This window comes from Helicoverpa zea, chromosome 29 (assembly GCF_022581195.2).
Source record: "Helicoverpa zea isolate HzStark_Cry1AcR chromosome 29, ilHelZeax1.1, whole genome shotgun sequence".
In the NCBI taxonomy this organism is placed as follows: domain Eukaryota; kingdom Metazoa; phylum Arthropoda; class Insecta; order Lepidoptera; family Noctuidae; genus Helicoverpa; species Helicoverpa zea.
The window spans coordinates 4,954,552-4,978,573 of NC_061480.1; the positions used below are offsets into that span (position 1 = coordinate 4,954,552).

Consider the following 24,022-nt stretch of genomic DNA (forward strand, 5'->3'; position numbering starts at 1 on the left):
TACTCAATTAATTGAATTATTATTTTAATCGGCAGTTTATTTGTTTAAAATATATTTTTGTAAAAATAATTAAGGATTTAAATGCGTGAATGTGACTAGACTCCATTGAGTAGGTAGTAAACTAAAGGAATTTACTGTACTTAACTGCTATTGTTATTAATACAATTTTAATAGCTCACAAATCCACATTTTTGCTTTACTCATACAATAATATGTTCTTGTTTATATTTTTTATAAATATAATAGGCATAGCATGCAAGACATTTTTAGTATACCTGCATTGTTTTAAAATATTTGCCGTTTGTTTTGATTTAAAGGTAAATAAAGAAATGATTGTCCTAATAAACTACTATTTTACATAGTCAAAGTATTTTTAATAATAATAATGTCGCGACACCTTTTCACACACGGTCGGTTAGCCCCATGGTAAGTTATTTATTAACTTGTGTTATGGATGCTAACACAACTGATAAACTACATATAGCTACATATATACATATTTATAAATACATATAGTAACACCCAGACCACGGCCAACAAGCATGCTCATCACACAAATATCGACCGAACCGGGAATCGAACCCGGGACCTCAGATTCGGCAGTCCGGCTTGGTGACCTTTGCGCCACAGAGGTCGTCATTTTTTATTTAAATAGGCCGAACAGATATTACGAAACGTCAAACTAGTTCCACAGTTCCAAAGAGTAGGTCTTATGGAGAAGAAAAAAAACTGATTTAAAATAGTTTTCAATCTATCCCTGAGAAAATTATTCAGTGCAAGTGAAGTTAATTATTATGTATTAATAAATTATCCAATTCAGGATCATGTTCTCAATGCCGGTGGGACACTATTTTTAAATGTTTCTTTTTATAATTAATATTTAAAAATGTAAACGTATCATCGTCATCTCACGAGCCTTTTCCAACTACGTTGGGGTCGGCTGCCAGACTGACCAGATGCAGCTGAGTACCAGTGTGCCACATGGAGCGACTGCCTATCTGATCTCCTCAACCCAGTTACCCAGGCAACCCAATACCCCTTAGCTAGACTGGTGTCAGATTTACTGGCTTCTGACTACCCGTAACGACTGCCAAAGATGTTCAATGACAGCCGGGACCTACAGTTTAATGTGCCATCCGAAACACAGTCATTAGTGTCTAAGATATACTTAGAGAGTACATACAAACTTAAAAGTTGCATTGGTACTTGCCTGACCTGGAATCAAACCCACGCACTCATACTTGAGAGGTAGGTTCTCTACCCACTAGGCCAGCACTTTTTTTTTACTACCACCCCGACTACCCATAACAACTGCCAAAGATTTTACATACAGTTTAGCGTGCCCATAAAAATGTAAACGTATGTTAAATTAAAAAAAAAATATATGTTCCCAACTCACCACTATAATGTGTGCAGTCCAAGCTGTCGAGTGATGACGGCGCGAAGCAGTCGTCGTCTGATGATGAGCCAGCTCCGACGATCACCACTTCGTCGGCTATGGGGGGTGTCGTCGATATTGTCACTGCGTTCGGCGGGAGCTGGGTAGAAGAGATTGAAATAATTAATTATTATTATTTCGCTCCCGAAAAATCAGGAATAATACAAACAGAATTATCAGCGACTGCTATGATTGAGGGCTCGGGTTCGATCCCCGGATCGGGCTGAAATTGCTTTGTGGGTTTTAGAAAACCCACAAGCAGTGGCGTAGCGTGGCGGGGGCAGGGGGGGCCAATTCCCCGGGCGGCAGCTTTTAGGGGGCGGCAAAATTTAGCCAATTAAAAAAAAAATTGTTCGCAACTAGTATGAGCGCCGCTACATAAAACTGTCTAACAATAACAAAACATTAAACAAGAAAGTTGAAACTTTTTAAACTTAAAATTAATTATTGTTAAAATTTGGTACTTAAAACACACGTAACACTACATTTTACGTAATTTTGGTTTTGAGTCTTAAATAAAAAATAATTAAAATTTCGCGCTCGCTTCGCTCGCGTAGTATTCAGAAACTGTATGCGCTAAATTTTACATCTGTCAACAAACAAACGTTAAGTACGTTTGGGCTAAATTTTACGTAATTTTTGTTTTAAATCCGCTAAAAATTTCGCGCTCAATTCGCTCGCGTATTCAAAAACGATATGCCCTTATTTTTGCATCTGTCAACAAACAAAAAGTTAAGTACGTTTGGGCAAAATTTTACGTAATTTTTGTTTTAAGTCCGATAAAAATTTCGCGCTCGCTTCGCTCGCGTATTCAAAAACACTACGCCCTTGTTTTTGCATCTGTCAACAAACAAAAAGTTAAGTAGGTACGTTTGGGCTAAATTTTACGTAATATTTGGTTTAAGTCCGATAAAAATTTCGCGCTCGCTTCGCTCGCGAATTTGGAAACAACATAGGCAAGTTTTTCTTTATTTGCTTTTGCTTACCTACACAACTGCCGACATGCGTCTAGCAGAGTGCTAATTTAGGTAAACCGATGAGGTGGTCCCCGGCAAGACAAACTTTAGTTAAAGTGGTCCCTCATGACTAAAAGGTTAAGAACCACTCACTGGTTTAGATAAACTTGAATGCTATAAGCAATACCTACCTAGATACAAGCCAAATTTCACGCTTAGGTATAGTTCCATGGAAACTAGTTTAAGTGTTAGTCCCGTAAATTAAATTAATTTGTTAAACAGTTTAAAGTAGCCCCGCTTTTTAAATTATTTCAATTACATATATACTTATAGTTACCTACTTCGCTAGCCTGCGTTACCGCGGCTCTGGAACATAAAAGGCCTTCGACGGAACACGACGGTTTTTAGTCAGTAAGAGTCTGACACTCCCTCACCGCTGCTAACCCACAGCGGGAAGGGTCATTTGATGATTTTTAACGTCGATACAAAAAAAACCCCTTTTTTTGAAGTCGGTTAAAAATGACAAACGGCCAGTAACACTTGTTAAAAAAAAAACACGGGAAGGGGCGGCAAAATCGACAACTGCCCCGGGCGGCAGATACCCACGCTACGCCACTGCCCACAAGTAAAACTTTCACAAAGCAGCGCGTAGTCTGGAAGTTATTGATTGATACACCCGTGCATCGGAGAGCACGTAAATGTCGGTCCTGCGCCTGATCTCTCTCCGCGAGTGTCGGATCGCCGTCCCATCGCGCCATGAGAGTAAAGAAACAGAGAATGCACTTGTTTCTGCGCAAATGCTCGTGCACTATAACATGTCCTGCGCAGTTGGCTAGGGGGACATCATAATATGTATTTATAACTATGTATATAAATGTAAATATGTGTAGATTATCAGTTGTGTTAGCACCCATTACATTCTCTGTTCTCATACCTCCACAAGTTAATTAACAACTTACCATGGGGCTAACAGACCGTGTTTGAAAAGGTCCCGACATGTTTTATTATTTATAGTCACTCACAGTAGCAGCAGTATGTAGATAAGTGATAGCCTGCATTAACACACAGGCTACCACCTGCTACTTTTATGTATATCTTGCCTCCTTGCCTACGTTTCTATCACCTACTATGTTTTGGGGGCTGTCTTTGTAAATTTCTGACCTTTGAAAAGTGTTTTTGAGTTTAATGATATTACTCACAGTAGCCGCAGTACTAAGCACGGGCGGATGGGTGGTGGTGACAGTGACCAGCCCCGCCGGCGTGGCGGCCAGGCTGTTCGGTTCCACCACCACCACGGCGCCGTCCAGCACCACTCCCGAGTGTACCACCACTGTGCTGGGGGCGATGGGGGCCGGGGCTGGTGATAGAGGCGGGTCCGGCTCTTTGGGTTGTGGTGGCTGAAAGAAAATTGAAGATTCATTAGTTTAATTTGTGTTAAAAGTTTTACCTATACATTTTATTTTAATTCGTCAAAACATGTCTGTTACATAAAAATGCATTTGTAAGTATATCGGGTGTGTCGTTCACAATCACATTAAATTCTATCGCATATACTTTATGATATTCTATGGCGAATTGTAAAAAAAATAACCTAATCCATTCAGTGGTTTAACCACAGGAGTCATTTTTCGTTTTTATAATTTACAACATCATGTGTAAAGCAGAGATAAAGTTAGGAGTATCGAATATTTTGATCAGTTGACAGCTGTCAGTTTTCAAGGGAGAATTTCAGTTGTTTGTAATGACTGACTTTTATATGGTGTTCTAATTTTTGCACATTTTTATTCCATTTACTTTGTTTGAAAAAAACATTTTTTTATTTTTACGTATTTTTCTTTTATCTTTGTGTATATTCACGCATTTAATTTAATGTGATTATGAACGACACACCCGATATAATAAAATAGGATTTAATAGCATTACGTAAATCACTTATTAATTTGTTGTTTTTTTTTTTCTATTTTTGGGATTTAAAAGCACATTCAACAGATCTTAGAAATATTTTTCATTAATAGGAAGTTATGTTAATATGCAAAATATGATGGATGCAAAATCGATTATAATTCACAGCAATTTAAAAACATTGATAATAATAGACGTTTCACAGCGGACTACCGTGGTACGGTATATATTTATGTTTTGTATATTTAAGGACAATTTTTCAATTATCAATTAACTGGAATATATATAGCGTTTATCATATTTTATTCTCAAAAGCTGTCAAAACGTCAAATATATTTTTCTGATAATACCGAGCGCTTGAAATATCTGGTCAAATAAATATTTCTTTGACGTTTTTATACAAGCAAACTAATTGAAAATACTTACCGTAACAGGCCTAATTTCAACAGCATTATGTTGCGTTCTCCTCTCTCTCTCTCTACTCTTATCGACTCTCTCTTCATCAACAGAACTGGACCGAGAATAATTCTTCTCCAACCGACTAACTTCTGCACTAACTCTATTCACTTCTATCCCTGTCTTCTCCAAGGAATCTCTTTTGATATCCCTTTCGTGTAAAGAATCTCTTTTTACATCTCTTTCTCTTACATCCTTTTCTTGTTTTATATCTCTATTAAGGTCCCTATCTTGTAAGGGATCTCTTTTTATATCCCTGTCTTGAATATCCCTCTTATTTACCTCGTGTAAAGAGTTGGGTCGACTTTTAGATGTTTTTTCTTCAATAGAATTGGTTTTAGGTAATTTTTCTTTGTCCGTTTTAGTTGTAATAATATTTGTTTTAATGTCTGTCTGTTTTTCTTGCTTTGGTTTGTCTTCGACTTCTTGTTTTTTGTCTGTGGTCTTGTTTTCGACTGCCTTTTCTGCGTCTCTGCATACCTGTGGGTTTTTCAAGGTTTTTTTAGGTCGACCTGTATGTAACTATGTAACGGAATCTAAGGTAACTTTTTTTTAGTGAGTGAAGTTGTTTTTTTTTTTATGATTTACATATGAAACATCTAAGGTAACTAATTTTAATTCAACCAGCTTCCAAGGATCTTGACAACGGACAGCTAAGGGATTGCTGGGCTTACAGAGTGGTCTGACGACAATCTGAAGGGAGTCATTGAAATGACGAGGGGTCATTGAGCTAACTGGGGTGTCAGAGAGCTAAACTAGAGAGGTGACTGAGCCAACTAGGGGGGTCATTGAGCTAACTGGGATGTTTCTAAGCTTAACAGGGGGTCATTGAGTTGACTGGGGGAGGGGTCATTCAGTTAACTAGGGTGTCCTTAAGCCAATCATGGGGGTCATTGAGTTGACTGAGGGGAGGGGTCATTGAGCTAACTGGGGTGTCCCTAAGCTAATCAGGGGGTCATTGAATTGTCTGGTTAGGGGTCATTCAGCTAACCAAAGTCATCGACATAGCCCACCGAATCAGCAAGCTGAAGTGGCAGTGGGCTGGCCATATTAGCCGAAGAACCGATAACCGTTGGGGTAAACGAGTTCTAGAGTGGAGACCACGCCTCGGCAAACGTAGTGTAGGACGTCCTCAGGCACGGTGGAGTGATGACTTGCGCAAGACGGCTGGCAGGAGCTGGATGCGAGAAGCCGAAAATCGATCTCAGTGGCGTGCACTTGGAGAGGCCTATGTCCAGCAGTGGACTGCGATAGGCTGATGATGAGCTAACCAAGGGGGTCAGAGCTGACCAGGGGGTTATTTACACACTCACCTGGTCCACAATAAGCCTGCCGGCGGCAGCAGCAGGCAGCGCTGCCGTGTCCGTGGCTTCCTCCGGCGGCGCCGGACTCACGGGGGTCACTATACTGACCGGAGTCGCCGTACTGACCGGAGTCACTGCACTGACCGGGGTGACCACGCTGACGGGTGTAACGGGTGTGACGGCTACGGGTGTGACGGGTGTGGTTGGCGCGGCGGGAGGAGGTGGGGCGGGTTGCTTTCGAGCGGGGGTGGGAGCGGGGGTGACGGCGGGAGCGGCGGGTGGTGCTGTGGCTGATGGGGGTGGAGGTGCTGGGCCTTTCTCTTTTTTTGGTGCCTGTAAGAATATTTTACGGGTTAGTTTTTATGTAAGTTCCTGTTCAATTACGATACATTTTGATGACTTTAAATGCTAAAATTTATTTTGCAGGGTCAACGATTGAACTTAGCTCTAAGTTATTTTGTAATACCTGTTTTATATATTGTGGTTTACAATTAAATAAATTAATGAATATGACTTCTTTATACATTTTGATTGAAAGGTAAAAATATAAGTCAATACGTATATATATTAAGTGAATACACACAGGCGGCTTCCTATCGGCAGGCGGGTGCTCGTCTTCGTGCGGGCGCTTGGCGGCGGCGGCGGCCGGCGGCGTGGCGGCCGGCGGAGTGGCGGCAGGCGGCGTGGCGGCAGGCGGAGTGGAGGCAGGCGGCGTGCTCGGCGGCGGCGTGGCGGCGCGGGGCGTTGCGGCGGCGCCGGGGTGCTCCTCCGACACTGGGGAGGGGGGGGAAGAGAGGGTAATCAAAACCAAAATCTTTTTATTTCACATAGGCCTTTGCAGACACCTGTGAAAAGGGGGACCCGCAGTGCAGTTGGTGCAGTTGGTCTCAAGGAGAAGAGCCGGCAAGAAGTTGTACGTATTGTGTGTATAGATGACAACACAGACTACCTCTATGTTCTAAACTTACAACGAAAAGTGGCATACATTTTTATATCACTACGTAGCATAAAACACTAAGCCCAGGTAACTGGGTTTACGGGGTCAGGTAGGCAGTCGCTCCTCGTAGCACACTGGTACTCAACTGCATCCGGTTAGACTGGAAGCCAACCCCATAATTGGGAAAAGGCTCCAGAGATGATGACTTTTTGGATTAAGTGTTATATATACAGAGGACTACACAGCTTTCCTTCAATAGATTTTCAACCTTATCACAATTTTTGCAAGGTGAATATTATATTGGTAAAATTTTACAGATTCTGAAATGAAATACCACTCGACCGATTTTGTGCAAACTACATATTAACCATCCACTAAATGAACTAAGCAAATTGTCTTATTAGTGAATCGAATATTGAAAGCCACAGTTAATCGATCATATCTCAAGAACTATAAGATGTGACTTGAAAATTCTTTCACTGTTGGGTATCTACACTATTCCCAAGTTAGGGCCTATGCACACCACGTTTTTTAAACGCGCCGTCGACGCGCGTTTGTAGCGATACACACGCAAGACAGAGGCCACATTTACGGAGACGCGGGGCGTCGCGCGTTGCGTTGAGCGGCGCGGCCCGCATTGAATTCAAATATATGGCGTTGTATGGGTGCGTTTACGGAGAAGCGATTTTAGACGCGTTTGTTTGAATTATGGCGTTTTTTGCGGCCGAGCCCGCGGATGGCACCGACGCGTCCCACGCGGCGTTTATCGCGGCGGCGCACGCAGCGGCAATTCTCGATGAAGCTATGCCCCGCCGCGTGCTGCGCTACACGCTAGAGGATTAGCCGCGGGCGCCGCGGCGGGCACCGCCACGCTTCCCGTCTCGCTTCTCTATGAACAGGGTCGTATATTGCTATAAGTTTGTGTTTACGCGTGCGATGATGCGTGCCGCTTCCCGCGCCGCCCCACCGTAAACAGAAAAAACGTCCGACGCGCCGCGAGACGTCATGCCACACGCGACGCGAGACGCCCCGCGTCTCCGTAAATGAGGCCAGACGCAGCCTGTAGACCTTTGCACACCTGTATACATACAGACGCGCGTGTGTAGCGATACAGACGCGATGCAAACGCGCGGCACCGGCGCGTCTGTATCGATACAAACGACAACAAACTGCTCTGCAGGCTAAAAACGCGGCGCGTTTAAAAAACGTGGTGTGCATAGGCCCTTATATGGTTATGGGACGCAGGTTAAACTGAGGAAAAACATCTAGCTAAAATGTACTTACTCTTGACATCTGGCGTGTCGGCGGAGCGTACGGAGGTGGAGTCATCTTCCTCCATGGGGATATGAGAGCTGCGCGGCTCCTGGGGAACGAAACATACACATATTAGTATAATGTACCTAACTATTGTGTATATTACATCCTCTTACGTTAAAGAAATGAATATCTATGATAAACGTAAAAACTTTAGGTAATTTTTTCTTTATTATAAAACGTGGTATTAAGAAGTACCCGCTTTAGTAATAGCTTTAGTCCACTGATTTTGTTTGGGACGGTGGTTTAAAGGTGGTACAAAAGCTGGTACTTTTTAAAACCACATTTTATAATAAGGGGGCTTGAATCAAAATAAGTGAATTGAAATAAAAAATGGTATCACATTTAAGTGTCGTCATACATTCATACATAATCCATTATAAAAAACGCATGTATAGGTTTGAAATAGTACCAACACCATAATGATCAGCATTTGGTGCTGAGCTTCAACCATCATCTTTAAAAAAGGTTATGAATTAAGCCTAGCAAAAAATCTGTACAAATAAAATCAAGTTTTATTATCAACGACATACAAATATCGACTGACATTTACTCAGTGTTGCCACATACAAGTAGAATCAATAATAATAATACCTTCGACGCAGGCAGACGATCTAGCGGCTGGGCGTCCGATTCGATTGCAATGTAAACCATTCACACGACACATTAACGTTATTGTATTACATTTAATATATAAATCTACGTACAATAATATACACAATACATAAGGTACCTAATCAGTTTTAGGAAGAAATGTTGCCATTAAGAGACGCTTGTAAGACCAAAACTCCACCAAAATGAAGCGGAATAGTTTTTAAACAACCAATACTCGAATTTTTAAATGACAAAATTTGACTATGACATTTTGCGATTTGATGTTCAGCATAGAAATACAAGGAGAAGAGAAGCTAACAATTTGGTTATCCCAGCTCATAGGACGTCGCAATGCAAAGGTAGTTTTAAATATTCTGCTGCGAAGATCTGGAATAATCTGCCTCCTCCTCTTCGTCAAAGTATGTCCCACCATATCTTGAAAAAGCATCTGACTCGAATTTTTTTAACACAGCAGAAATTGCAGTAGACCAATGAATCATGCGTCCGTCGGCTCTTTTTATATACTATTGTGTAATTTTTAATTTTAGTCTTCCATGTTATTTAAAATTTCATTAGTTTTTTATTCTCTTTTTTGTCGCTTTCGTGTGCGCTTTAAATTATTAAATGTTGCTCAACTGTCAGGAGCCAGCTGAAAATCAGTGCTGTGCTTGCATGCACAGCGTATACTGAGCTGAGTCTCCTGCTACATATCATTTTTCTCCTTCTGTTTGTTGTCCTATAAATGTAAAGTGTATGTGTAGCAAATAAATGGTTTAAATAACATCTAAAATCGTTTTAGTCGGGTGACATGTTCAGAAACTTGTGTCACACCAAAACCTCACGAGCGCGATCGCAGGTATAACGAGAGACGGACCGATCTCCCGTCTCATCTCGAGCGCTGCCAGTCATTCCGTGAAACTTGTCACGCGGAATCCTCACGAGCGGAGGCTGGCATAGCGTTCGAGTGAGTGGACCGATCTTCCGTCTCTCTCACTCTAGCGGCATATAAACGAATGGAGATTTTTACACCCGAAATTTATCATCAAAAGCGTGAATAAAACAATAGATGTAATTGAAAATTTGAAAAAATTGTTATGTTCATTAATTCCTTACTTCCCAAAAACTTATATCACCAATAAGACGTTATCACGTAAACATCTCGATCGTAAACCTACTTTACAAACAACCAATTTTTTTTTAAAGATTACTTGGATTAATTTAATTTTAAATAGTAATTATTGAAACTGTAATTGTATTGACATTAATGATTGTACTGATGACTATAACTGTAATAACTATTATTATTTCGATAATATGAACAATAGAATTGTGATAATTTAATTAATGACATTAATTTGACATTGTATTCTAAACTCATCTTTATATTTTTACGCCGAAAGGCCAAACATGTCTGTGCTTTACCACGTTTCTTTTAAATGATCTATCTAATAGAATTTCGTTATTCGTTATTATAGTAATACGATTGTAAATTTAAATACGATTTTAACAATAACTCCGCTAAACTTTGGTGGAGTTTGGGCCTAATTGATAGGAAATGTTCGAGAATCCAATGTAGGTATATGTCGCAGCCAACCAATTAAAACAGGCATTCAATAAAACAGCTAGCCGTTTAATTAAACAACTTTTTGACTGCAACATTAAATAGCTGTTTTATTGAATAATTATTTCAACCAATTGACTGCAACATAGTATTAAAAATATACATAATGTGTTGCAGTACTCAAATACAACATTAACGTAATTAACGCACACCCTCAAACACCCTAGTTAGAATATTATGCTATAATCATAATACATACACTGAATTTTTAATTTAACATGTATATGCATTGTTATTTACTAAATTAGTTATACCAATTCTTGGAGAACTTTTTGGTCATACTACTACGCACGCAAATATCGCGCTCGACTCGACACAACATAACGAAACTACGGAAAAAGCCGACAATACACGAAGTCTTATTACTTTGAGTTACGGTCTATTTGAATTTGTTTTGACTGTACAGGGTTAATATGACAATAATTTCCGTAGTTTTAATTATTTTTGGGATAAAAAATTACCTATATAAAAAATGATATAAATCGATTCAGTAAACGATTCTGAAAAAACTAATTTCAGGATGTGCGTTAATTAAGTTACATGTTGTATATGTTTTACTCTTTTCATATAATTATTTCAACACTATATACTAACCAATTCTCTGATACTGCTCCTTATTTTTCTTGCCTCTCCTCGACTTCGACTATACATTACAAAGAGTCGCATCGAATAGAGGCAAGCATGTTAGTAAGCGTGCAATAGAAGCAGACACACGTGTTAGTGGAGAAATATTATATTTTTTATTATTAAATACAATAGATATAAGATATAAAAGTAAGAAATAAGTTTTTCAGTTCAATAGTTTTGTGAATTATATCATAGAATATAATAAATAGTTCAGGTTTTAGTGAGAAATTATAAATTTTAGGGATTAAGGTAAAAAGCCAAAGTCAGAAAATCGCCGAAGGGACCACGCGAAAGTTTGGCAGTGTGTATAGTGTATATTTGCTTAACAGCAGTAATACAGCTCATACACAAGGTATCTATCTGGGTGCGGAAAGTGGGTCCTTCAGGAAGCGGGTAATACAACTGGCGGTAGCTAGCCTCAGCTACCTAGTCTTTTTTCCACATTTTCAAACACCCCACCGCCGTTTAACCAAACACCTAGCCGTATTCAAAGTCCTCACCCATCACTCGTGCTTCATCAGTTCTACCGTTGCGGCCTTTTTACCCCCAATGTCAAGACAGCCCTACCCATGATTGACAAAGCGCCTAGCCGTGTTAAGAGTCATTCATCACCTCATATAATCTTTTTTGCCGGGTGCGGGAAGAAGTATTCTCAGGAAGCTGGCGGAAGACATTCCTACCCCTCATTCAACAAAACGCCTAGCCGTATAAAGATCAAGCACACTTCACGAGTCCCCATCCATCACCTCATAGTCAAATTTTTATACAGGTGCCGGAAGTATTCTCTCAAATAGCGAGTTTTCAGAAAACGCAGCTGACGGAAGTCAGCTATCAGCGTTTTCCCACAGTCACAAACACCTCACTACCTTTTACAGCCGTTTAACAAACAACCTAGCCGTAACGTATCCAGGTGCGAGAAGTAGTATCCTCAGGAACCGAGTAACACAGCTGACGCAAGTTAACCTCAGCTATCCAGCCCCCTTTCTAAGTTTCAAGACACCCCAACCCCGTTTTAACAAACCGCCTAGGCGTATAAAGACCGCTTCTACCTCGGAGTCGTCGTCCAGCAGCTCCTCCTCCACCACTTCAGCTCTGTACTCCAGCAGCAGCTCTCGCAGAGGTTTGGCGTCTAACTTCCCGTTTACGAACTCGTGCTTCATCAGCTCTACCGCCGTCGGCCTTTTTTCTGGGTCCTGTGAAGAATTACATAAAATATTATTACATAATTCCACCCACCCACGTCTCGTAAGTATTTTCCACACTTGGATAAAAAGTAAGTAAGAAAAGACGATCAAAAAACCAGCATAAATTCAGAAAACTAAATGTAACCATCCGCTCCGCTGATAAAGACCCTAAGGTAATTGTCAATACATAATATTACTAGCTTTTGCCCGCAACTTCGTTCGCGTGGAATAGTGACTACCAGCAGATTTTTGATTTGACCAATAGATGGCGCTATATGTCCGGAATAATTTTATTTTTATTTATTTTTTTGTAATAAAAACTATCCTATGTCCTTTCTCAAGTTTCAAACTATGTCTGTACCAAATTTCACACAAATCGGTTCAGTAGTTTAGGCGTGAAGAAAAGACAGACAGACAGACAGACAGACAGACAGACAGACAGACAGACAGACAGACAGACAGAGTTACTTTCGCATTTATAATATTAGTTTGGATAAAGAGGAAAACTTTGTTTGTTTGTTTGGTTGTAATGGATAAACTCAAAAACCGGTTTGGTGGACCGATTTTAAACATTCTTTCACCATTAGAAAGCTATATTATCTGCGAGTAACATAGGTTATATTTTATCCCGGTGCGGGCAGCAGCTCCCACGGGACGCGGGTGAAACCGCGGGAAAACGGCTAGTTGTCAATAAAATTCTTCATCAGTGATCTAGCCTAGCACTCTTTATGTCACTGAAATGAAACCTTACCGTAACGAGAGCCTTAGACATGAAATCATCTTAATACGTGTTAGGTAACTAACACGAAACTTTACCTTAACGAGAGCCTTGGATATAAAGTCGTTGAATGACTTGCTCCACTTGGACAGCCTAACGTAAGTGGTTATTAGGTTACTTATAAGAAACTTTACCGTAACGAGAGCATCATCATCATCCTCCAAGCCTTTTTCCCAAACTATGTTGGGGTCGGCTTCCAGTCTAACCGGATTCAGCTGAGTACCAGTGCTTTACAAGAAGCGACTGCCTATCTGACCTCCTCAACCCAGTTACCCGGGCAACCCGATACCCCTTGGTTAGACTGGTGTCAGACTTACTGGCTTCTGACTACCCGTAACGACTGCCAAGGATGTTCAATGACAGCCGGGACCTACAGTTTAACGTGCCATCCGAAACACAGTCATTGGTGTCTAAGATATACTTAAAAAGTACATACAAACTTAGAAAAGTTGCATTGGTACTTGCCTGACCTGGAATCGAACCCGCGCCCTCATACTGGAGAGGTTGGTTCTTTGCCCACTAGGCCACCACGACTTTTTACCGTAACGAGAGCCTTAGACATGAAATCGTCTTGACACTTATACTTGTAAGATTACTAAAATGAAACCTTACCTTAACGAGAGCCTTAGATATGAAGTCGTTGAAGGACTTGCTCCACTTGGATGGCTGGTCGAGGGTGGGCGGTTCACTCTTCTGTATCTTGAGCAGCACTCGCATGGGCGTCATCTCGTGGTTGGGAGGCTCCATTTGCGCAAACTCTATTAGAGTTATACCTAGTGACCAGATGTCCACCTGCGGAAGAATGTATAAAATAAAAATATAATGATCAGTAGATATTATTGTAATAAGGTGCTTGTGGCTAAGTAACAGATACGAAGGTCTTCGATTATATAGTTAAGCTTGGGGCGGTCGGTCCGTGGATGTGTGACCATCCATGTCATGACAAGTTCCTTTGTTCCAATAAACTTTAATTCCATTCCATTCGTGTTTCGGAAGGCATGATGAAGAGGTGGGACCCGGCTATCAATTGAATATATATATGGCTAGTCAGGAGCTAAATACTAGCCTTATGAGTGGGTTTAGTGTTTCCCATGTAATTGGGGTAAGTAAGATAGGCAGGCACTGGTATTTAAGAAAAAAAAATGCTTATTCAAAGTTAGCAAAAAAATTGAAGAGCAATTTTACAAAAAACAGACCCCAAAAACACCCGCCCTTCACGACTTCTTAAGAATTTTCGCTGAGAAGAAGATATGATATAACAGACACCCCAGCAACTATTCAGCTTCATCCAGACTTTAAGTCGACTCTAACACTCCATTTGTGAAAAGGCTACACACGTGAGAGCTGTTTTCAATTAATTATTCATTCTTACTATAAGCAAGGCTTTAGTTATTTACCTTAAAATCATAAGGATGATCTCTGAAGGTCTCGCAGAGCACGACCTCGGGCGCCATCCAGTACGGCGTCCCGATGAACGTGTCGTGCTTCTGTAGAGTCGACTTGTTCTTCGCTGATACGCCGAAATCCGCTGCGAATATATAATTGAAATGTTAGTATTTTGCCTGACTGTAGATAGAAAATCACATACATATACACTGTTATAAATATACATACGTACACTGAAATAAATAGGAAAATCGTACATCACAGTAATATTATAAAATCGAAGGTTACGAGTGTATGTTTAATAATACACAGCTTCGAGGATTTTGATGAAACCTGGTAGAAATTTAGGTTATACTTTAGAATAAGATATAGTTTGCTTTTTGTCTAGGCCCGGGAAGAAGATACCTGAAGAAGCTGGTGAAATCGCTCGCGGAAACTAATACGATATAAAAGCAGCGTTATAGATGTCTTTATAGATAATAAAAATATATTGATTCGTGGTGGCAGTAGTTAAAGTATAGTACCGGCCTTGCAAGTATGAGTAAACAAATACGATAATATTTTACACCGTTATTCAACAGCAGTGAATATAGTTGGTTAATTTAGAGTTTGCATCAAATAACTGTGCAATTCTGAAGTTAATCATTTAACGCATTGCGCATTTGTTCGTACAGACATTGTCTTCGAGACAATTTGCATGTCCAAAGTTAGTCTCTTACTACTCAAAAATATGAATAAAACACTACCGCACATGTATCAACTTCAGAATCACAAAGTTATATAAAATTACACCTTATTACAACAAGCATATAATACATATTCACATACCGTCGCCGGAAGCTGCGGTAGCTGGCGCCCACGACCAATCATACACAGAGATTTGAAGGTTGTACGCACTTCTTCAGGTCTCTGTGTATGACGGGCCGGGGGCCGCGACGATCCAGGGGCAGTGGCGGCTAGGGGGGATATGGGGACTTGTGGGGGAAAATGGGAAATATATTGGGGGGTGGGGGGGTGTAAATAAGTGATTTTGGGAAACGCAACCAGAATTGAATTGGACTGTTCTCATTTACCCTAATAAGGGAAAGGGGACTAGTCGAAAAAGAGATTCTGAGGGATCAAAATAGGGGATGGAGTGGTCCAAGAAAATTTCTAGACAAAAATACCTACATTTTTCCCATTCACCCCCATGGGTGAAAAGTTTAGGAGCAAAAGAGGTTTTAGAAGGGTAATTACAGGATGATTAACGGGAATGGGATTATAGATCGAAAGCAGGAGTATCAAATTAGTAGGATAAGGAATAAACAGGAGTTAAAGTCCAAATACCGGTTATTAGTAAAAGCTGTTAAAATTCACAAACCACAAACATTATTAATTAGTCCAAACACACCAACATTTTCAATCACCACGCCATTAATAAAAAATCTAAAAACCAACACCCTGCAGGTAGCTAACTTACCCAGCTTAACCCCTCCTGTCATGGTAGCCAACACATTGCCGGCCTTCAGGTCCCTGTGTATAACTCTTCTCGAGTGCAGAAACTGCAGACCTCTGCACATTTCTCTGCAGACGTAGGCTATTTGTATTTCGTTGAGGCCTTTTTCTAGTTCAGCCATCACAGAGTCGAGGGCGCCACCGTCGCAGTATTCTAGGAGCATCTGGAATTTGGGAAAATAAAAATGTTTATAACATGTTTTAAATATATGTAAATACTAATATTATAACGACAACTGGATTTTGTTTGAACATAATAATCTCAAGAACAACGAATGCTGGTGGAAAAATATATCAGTCCATGATGATCGAACAATAATTAGGTAAAGATAGATATATCTTGATAGATTTTTTTTTTGTACAAATACATATTAAACTAATAAACTACTGCATAAACAAATTAATGATTCAATTAATTTACATTCGAATTTTAGATGCATTACATCTTGAAACTCTAATGTCAAGATTGTTCGTCTTTAGTTTAGTGCCGACTCAAATGATGAAATCGAAAATCATAAATATCCTATTCATCGAGAGTCTTTTGTGGGAAATTATCAAATGAATCCCTCCCGCTGTGGGAGAGAGCGTGAGAGAGTGTCAGACTCTGACGAAACCCCCGTGTTCCCTCTTAAGCCCTTTATGTACCAGCGCCGCGGTAACTCGCGCGAACGATCCTGCTGCTCTCGAGGAAGACTCTTGTGCTTATCTGGGTAAAGGGAGTAGTTCCCACGGGATGCTGATCATCATCAACTCACCCACACCTCGTGTAGCTCGACGACTTTGGGGTGCCGACACTCCGACAGTATGTCGATCTCCTAGGTCGAGTTGCCGACACGTTTACTATTGAACTGCAACTCACCCACAGCTTGTTGTCGATGAAGTACGCCTCGTGTAGCTCGACGACGTTGGGGTGCCGACACTCCGACAGTATGTCGATCTCGACGGTAAAGTCGGCGAGGTCGTCCTCGTTGTCGAGAACGCACATTTTGGCGGCGGCGAGCTGGCCCGTCGTCTTGTGTTGGGCTTTGTATACCTGGAATTTGAAAAAATAATCATGTTATGAAGCTGAAGAGTTTGATTGATTTGATTGAGTTTGTTTGCGCTTATCTCAGGAACAATAACTCATTTATCGACGTTAGATTGGCATCTTTTTATCTGATTGCGGAAAGTAGTACCTAGTAAGCAGGATGTGTCAATTAATTCTTTAGAGATATCAGGGATTCGCCACCAGTTACAACGCTGTCACACTAGAAGATTTTCTGTGCAATTGAGAATTACCGGTTCAAATGATAACACCTGAAACCGCGCAATAGTTCTTGGCGCGTAGAAAGACCTAGCTTATATCATACAAGTGATAAAATCTGCAAAACTTCTAAGCAGTTATGGTGAGTACAATTCTCGCTCGTCCTTGCTCGCATGGCGGCTTTACGCCGTGTGGGTCCTCCACATTACGTGAATTATACTCACAAATTACCGCAGGTCGAACTTTTGGCTACGGGTTTTTGAAACCGCATCAAAGGAGCTTCTGCTTTATTTACCTTAGGTTTACATATATAGAAAATAAACAGAACTTAAACTTACCTTCCCAAACGCGCCATCGCCGAGCTCGCCAACCATGTCCCAGTTCTCAGAGGGATCGCTGTTGTCCCTAATGTTGTTGAACACTTTCTTTTTCTTAGCATCGTTGCCGCTGCCCAGGTGCAGCACCTGAGGTCATAAGGGGAGGAGTTAGATAATTGGGTATATACATAATAAGGGTTTTTTTTTTATGAGACACTGCAAAAATCTGTCATATCCTATATTACATGATTGTTTGTTTGTAAGGGTGTTTGTTCCTTTCGCGCAAAAAACTAATAATTAGATTTTGAAGATTTTTGGCTTGGTTAATAATATGAAAACATTTTAATTCAATTGTAATAAATAATATAAAAAAAAATATTTTGTATGTGCTCCGTGATTACTAAACCAATTCGAAATTTTTCTTTTTCCTTTTGGGAAGCTACACTCTCCCCATGTAACATAGGCTATTTTTCAAGAGTTCTTTGCTTGGAACGCGCTAATCTCAGGAGCTACTGGTCCGATTTGAAAAATTCTTCGCGTATTCGATAGACCATATTCCATCAAAAACATTTAATGTAAAAAAAGGATGGTACGGCCGTGCCCGCTTTGCTCGAGACTTGGCTGGGGCACTACCGTGCCCCCAGATATTCAGAAAGAGTATACTACATTTTATCCGCGAAGCTACACTATCCTCGGGTGGCATACGCTTTATTAAATTCCGGGAGCACGGGGCAGTTCTCATGAGAAAATCCAAACCTCCAGAGTATACATTTTCCCAGAGGGGTCTAAGCCCAGCAGTGGGATAGTTAATAATTTTAAAACTATGTCCTTACCTTCTTAAGATTATTGAAGAACGACATATTGTTAGTTTGCGCGTCGCGTGAGCGCGCGCTCGCGCCTCATCCGACCTCGCACATCGTGTTATATCTCCACTGTGTCTCTGCGCATCTCTGTCAACAATATAAACAATATATTAATACGTTAAAAAACACTAGAAAAACATGTTTTACAAATGCACATAAAAATTATTACAAAACTTTTCTAAAAAGTCTTAATAATATTAATGGCGTCCACGGCCGATTTCGGCCATGGCGGCTGTTCTCACTTAAGGAGATCAGCCAGCTGCGCAGGACATATTATAGTGTACAAGCATTTGCGCAGACACAGGTGCACTCACTATTCCTTCACTCTCATAACCCGATGGGACGGCAATCCGACACGACCGCCCGATCTCTTTCCGGTCGTGTCGGATAAAAAGTATTAACACAACTATGATATTCAAATCTTCCGGCTCAATATTCATATGAGTTCGACAGTTCCAAACTATTGTAAACAGAACTACACCCAGTTTCCAATTTTTATGACGCTACGATCCTTGGAAAAGGGTTCAATTAAAGAAGTTAACATAACCTTTTCTGTCAATCAGGTAAATAGCACGAGTTTTAATATTTGGATAAATGAGATGCAGTAAGTTAACCTATTTTAAGTTACTAGGAGTCCCTACACGGATGTTCGGACTTAACACAATATTTTTTGTTTAAATTGAATATAATTGCTATTAACTTACCACTTAAAAATAATCACTGAGTCAACCAGGACATATTATTGTAAGCGTGACATCTAAAGTAAACAACTAATTTAATTTTTTAAAACAACTTGTACATAGGTATATCAAAACCAGCATTTAACTTACACATACAATTATTCAACTGTTTGAGGACAAACAATCATTTTTTCTTACTTCATTTGTTTAAGTTTTCCGTGTGTAAAGGAGCTTTCAGACAGCGGATAAAATCGCAGGCGATTGTGTATGATGGAATGTAAGGTCAATCTTTATCGTACTGTGATAAGGAGAAATGCTATGTCATCTTACTGATTAGTATGAATCAAAATTCTAAGGTTATTCTTACTTCAGTACTACAATTTAGTCTATTAGAGAGAAATGGAAGAAATAAACCTATTGAGACTCTAAATAACTTGACAACTGGGCGTGAAGAAGAAGAAATTTATGTATGTAAACCTAAATTTATCTAAAAATCCAACGCTGGTGAACCAGTTTTATACTAAATCAAAATGCATCCAAATCGGTTCATTTATTTAAAAGTGGTGCCGAGACAAACACACATCGCAGTCAAACTTATAACACCCCTCTTTTCGCGTAGCGGTTAAAATTTAGGAACAGCCAGAATATCTCCTTGAACCTAAAACCAATAGGTAACAAAATGAAAACCGCAGCGTTCGACATCCAATGTGAAACGCACTTAACACGAAGTTATGTAGTATTTACACGTCTTATCAGAGCCAAGGTCGTCTCATTGGGCGCTGTTCACGTTTGTGAAATATTATGGCGTAATTATTTAGTTTAAAAGCGGTTTTAAAAACATCTTCTAGGTATAAGGTACTTTATGTCATCCATCTGTGTAACTTTTCCCAACTATGTTGGGGTCGGCTTCCAGTCTAACCGGATGCAGCTGAGTACCAGTGTTTTAAAAAGAGTGACTGCCTATGTAACCTTCGCAACTCAGTTATCCGGGCAACCCAATACCCCTTGGTAAGACTGGTAGTCAGATCTGGCTTCTGACTACGCGTTACGACTGCCAAAGATGTTCAAATGACATGCTTCGCCGACCGCAAATAATCTTGGGCTATAGGCAGAATGAGGATACTGCACACAAAGCACTGGTACTCAGCTGAATCCGGTTAGACTGGAAGCCGACCCCAACATAGTTGGGAATAAGGCTCGGAGGATGATAGGCAGAATGAGGATGATGCCGAGTTTAAAAACACGGATAGCGTTTGTCTTGATCGCCATAAAATAATAATAATAATCTTCCACGCCGATTTCGGCAACGGCGACCACTTCGACCCTAATGGCGTGCGTGTGCTCTCATGTGGCTGGAGTATCCAATTTTGTGCGTGAAAGTCCGCGCACACTGCGGACATGTCAGGGTACCAGCCACAAAGTTGTAGTTGATAGCTACAGGTGGTCGAGCTTTCAACTCATCTCGTTTGGCATCCAACTCAGAAAGTCGGCGTGCTTCAAAGTCAAAGACTTTGGCTTTAACGCGGCTTCTCCAGTCTCTGCGGTTGGATGCCAGATTCTCCCACTGAGACGGGTCAATGGAACAGCTTTTCATGTGACGCTTCAGCACATCCTTGTATCGCAGCAGCTGTCCGCCACGTTTCCGCTTGCCCTCCTGCAACTCGGAGTAGAGGATGCGCTTGGCCACTCTAGTATCCGGCATGCGCAGTACATGCCCGCACCAACGAAGCTGTCTCCTCATGAGGTATGCTTCAATGCCACCTACATTGGCTTTCCTCAACACTTCTGTGTTACGCACACGATCAAACCAACGGATATTTAATATTTTGCGCAGACATTTGAGGTGGAAGCGGTCTAGTTGCTTGATGTGGCGTCGGTACGGTGTCCATGTTTCCGCTGAGTAGAGTATACAAGGCAACACAACTGCCATATACACAGAAACCTTTGTGGATATCTTTAGGTCATGGGAGCTGAAGACCTTCTTGTCGAATTTGCCGAAAGCAGCGGCTGCAGCACCAATTCTGCTATTGATTTCGGCGTCAAGGTCGCACTTTGCTGTTATAGTGCTCCCCAAATATCGAAATTTATCGACCTGCTTCAGGACATCTTCACCAAGCATAATGGTCAGTTCTTGACGTCCGTGATTGTCTGAAGACATTACTTCTGTCTTTTTGATGCTGATTTTTAGACCAAATGTACAGCACTGCTTGTGAAGGTTCGTGACTAGCTGTTGCAGGACTTCAGGGGATTCAGCCACGAAACAGAGGTCATCTGCATACATAATGTCCTGTATATGTGCATAGGACACCTTTGTGGTCGCCTTGAGTCTATTCAGGTTGAAAAGTTTGCCGTCAGTCCGATAACGAATACGAACTCCTTCAGGAGAAGAATTCAATACTTCCCGGACTACAACTGCGAAATATAATGCAAACAATGTGGGAGCCAGGACACAACCTTGCTTCACTCCACAGGTGACGGAGAAGAAGCTCGATTGGTCATCTTCAACCGCTACACAACATTGCATGTCATCGTGCAGGAGTCGCAGGAGTCTTATGAACTTCCCTGTACACCCCAACTTTCTCAGTACCTTCCAGAGGGCCTCGCGAGGGACGCAGTCAAAGGCTTTTTCCAGATCAATAAAGCAGAGATACAAGTGCTGTCCCTGCTCTCTACTTTTTTCCTGGAGTTGACGGACTGCGCCATAAAATAACCGCACACCCATGGATATAAGATTTCCTATAAGTGTGGCCTTGAAAACGGCTGAAGTTTTTTTTAACAAAAACTCTAATAACACATTAAAAACCTTAAAAAAGCCTAATTAAAACACACACAAACAACTAAAACCCGTTAGGCAGCACGCAAACTACGAAACTTTATCACAAACCTTATCGTATACCGGAAGCGTGCGCGGGAGTTGATAATGTTTTAAAATGTATTATATTGTTATATATTATTACGTAGCTGACTCACTACGGTCATTGATAAGCCGTGGTCACCAAGTCTGTTACGATTTCAGTGAACTTCAATAAGTTTATTGCACCCACAAACTTCTCGAATAAGTTGGGGTTGGCTTGCAGACCAGATGCAACTGTGTACCAGTGTGCCACATGGAGCGACTGCCTATCTGATCTCCTCAACCCAATACCCCTTAGTAACACTGGTTGTGTAGACTTTCCGGCTCCTGAATACGCAACGACTGCCAGAATGTACAAATGTCAGCTCGGGACTAGTTTTAACGTACACTTCCGAGGCAGGGACGAAATTCGCTATGACAGAAAGTGACCGCGCTAAGCAATGCTTAACCGTTTATGAGTCGACCTTTGCGCTGTGACCTAGCCACAAGCACATCTGTCCCCAAAACCACAAACACTGACACGTGTCAATAATCGTTTGATAACTATCACACCTTATGATAATCGAAGACGTGGTCAAAGGTGGATGCTTGCTTAAAAGTAACATCGATCTTCTTACTCAGCAAAAATCATCTATGTACATACATAGGCATCCTATTACTAATATTATAAGGTCACCAAATCCCTTCAGCTTGGGGGAGGCAGCAGACCAGAGTGGAAGTTTTCAAACTGTGACGACGAAGAGGAGTTTCTTGTTTGTACTCAAAATACTCCAAAACTACTGAACTAATTCAAAAAATTATTTCACTATCAAAAAACTACATTATTATTTATTCCCTTGTCTCAAAGGCTATATTCCATCCCTCTACGGGCCATAGTATCCACGGGACACGAGTAAAACTGCAGCAAACACCTAGTGCAACAAATTCCACAGCGAGGCTAGGCTAGCATGCCACCATATTGCAACAGGCGTTAGGTAACAGCTGAAGTAATCAATACAAGTATTGATATAACGCGAAAGTCGAAGATTTCTAAAATCATCGAAGTATTTGTGTGAACTGGTAGATAGATGGGTCCATACTGACAAAAATAAGCTTTTTAAAAACAATGGTATAATTATAAAAACCTTGATGAAGGGTTAATTTGATAGTATATGGTGTGATTTACCTTTTTGGAGGGGAAATCATCAAATGACCCTTCCATCCATGGGCATGCAGCGTGAGGGAATGTCAGACTCTTACTGACGAAAACCCACCATGTTCCTTCTGGAGCCTAGCGTGCACCGGAGCTGTCACTGTCTTTCGAATAATTCCTCAGCCCAGACCACGGGTGTGGGAAGCATTTCCCGAGTAGAACCGTAGGGAAAAGCTGGCTTATAATATTAGCAAGGATTTAAACCGAAGAATCTACTAAACCCATAAGTACATGGATTACAAAGCCCTACTTTACGTTGAAATAATTTCTTTAATCCGTCCAAAGGCTACGCCTTAAAGTTTTAAGTCTTCATAAATGAGGCCTAATTAAATTAGCAATTAATTAGTCAGTATGAGCGATGAAGCAATTAGGATAATATGGGACTTCTTGTGTCTTATTTAATGGTCGGGTATGGTCTAAACGAGAAGCTGTTGGGACTTCTTTTTCTTAAATAATACTATACGTTTTTCGTCACTCGTGTCCCGTGGAAACTACAATCGGTACCGGGATAAAATATAGCTTATGTTTCGAGGCGACAATGTAGCTTTCCAACAGTGGATTTAATTTGTCAAATTAGTTCAGTAGTTTCGGAGCCTTTGGATACAAACAAAAACATATTTCCTTTTTAGTATATTAGACAATTTTATTAACATGCTATGAAGTCACAATGTTGATATTTCTCTATTATGTTGCCAAATTGCAGCTTGCCAAATTAATTTTAAAGATCATCATCCCTCTTAATAGACTGATTTTAAAGAAGGTGGCTGGCAGTGGATGGATGCTGTCTGCCCAGACTGGGATGATTAGAGCTCATTAAGGGGAGGCTATAAGGGTGCGTCCACATCTGGCGAATGCGCCGCGAATGCGCAGCACGCGAGCCGA

General features: G+C 40.8%; 1 protein-coding gene across 4 annotated transcripts in view; it reads right to left on the reverse strand.

The window, feature by feature from the left end:
- The window catches only part of LOC124644257 (serine/threonine-protein kinase 10), a 75,041-nt gene that overhangs the window by 28,978 nt on the left and 22,041 nt on the right, over nt 1–24,022 (reverse strand). For all 4 annotated transcript variants that reach the window (XR_006986041.1, XM_047183514.1, XM_047183512.1 and 1 more), the window contains exons 2-14: nt 18,385–18,501; nt 17,573–17,698; nt 16,851–17,024; nt 15,957–16,155; nt 14,509–14,639; nt 13,724–13,903; nt 12,199–12,342; nt 8,278–8,356; nt 6,640–6,830; nt 6,066–6,389; nt 4,723–5,232; nt 3,594–3,791; nt 1,400–1,538 (exon numbers count right to left, since the gene is read on the reverse strand). Coding sequence is in view for 3 of the 4 variants with exons in the window: in XM_047183514.1 (XP_047039470.1) it covers nt 1,400–1,538; nt 3,594–3,791; nt 4,723–5,232; nt 6,066–6,389; nt 6,640–6,830; nt 8,278–8,356; nt 12,199–12,342; nt 13,724–13,903; nt 14,509–14,639; nt 15,957–16,155; nt 16,851–17,024; nt 17,573–17,698; nt 18,385–18,411 (2,422 nt within the window). In the remaining variant the exon portion in view is untranslated. The remainder of the gene's footprint in view (nt 1–1,399; nt 1,539–3,593; nt 3,792–4,722; nt 5,233–6,065; nt 6,390–6,639; nt 6,831–8,277; nt 8,357–12,198; nt 12,343–13,723; nt 13,904–14,508; nt 14,640–15,956; nt 16,156–16,850; nt 17,025–17,572; nt 17,699–18,384; nt 18,502–24,022) is intronic.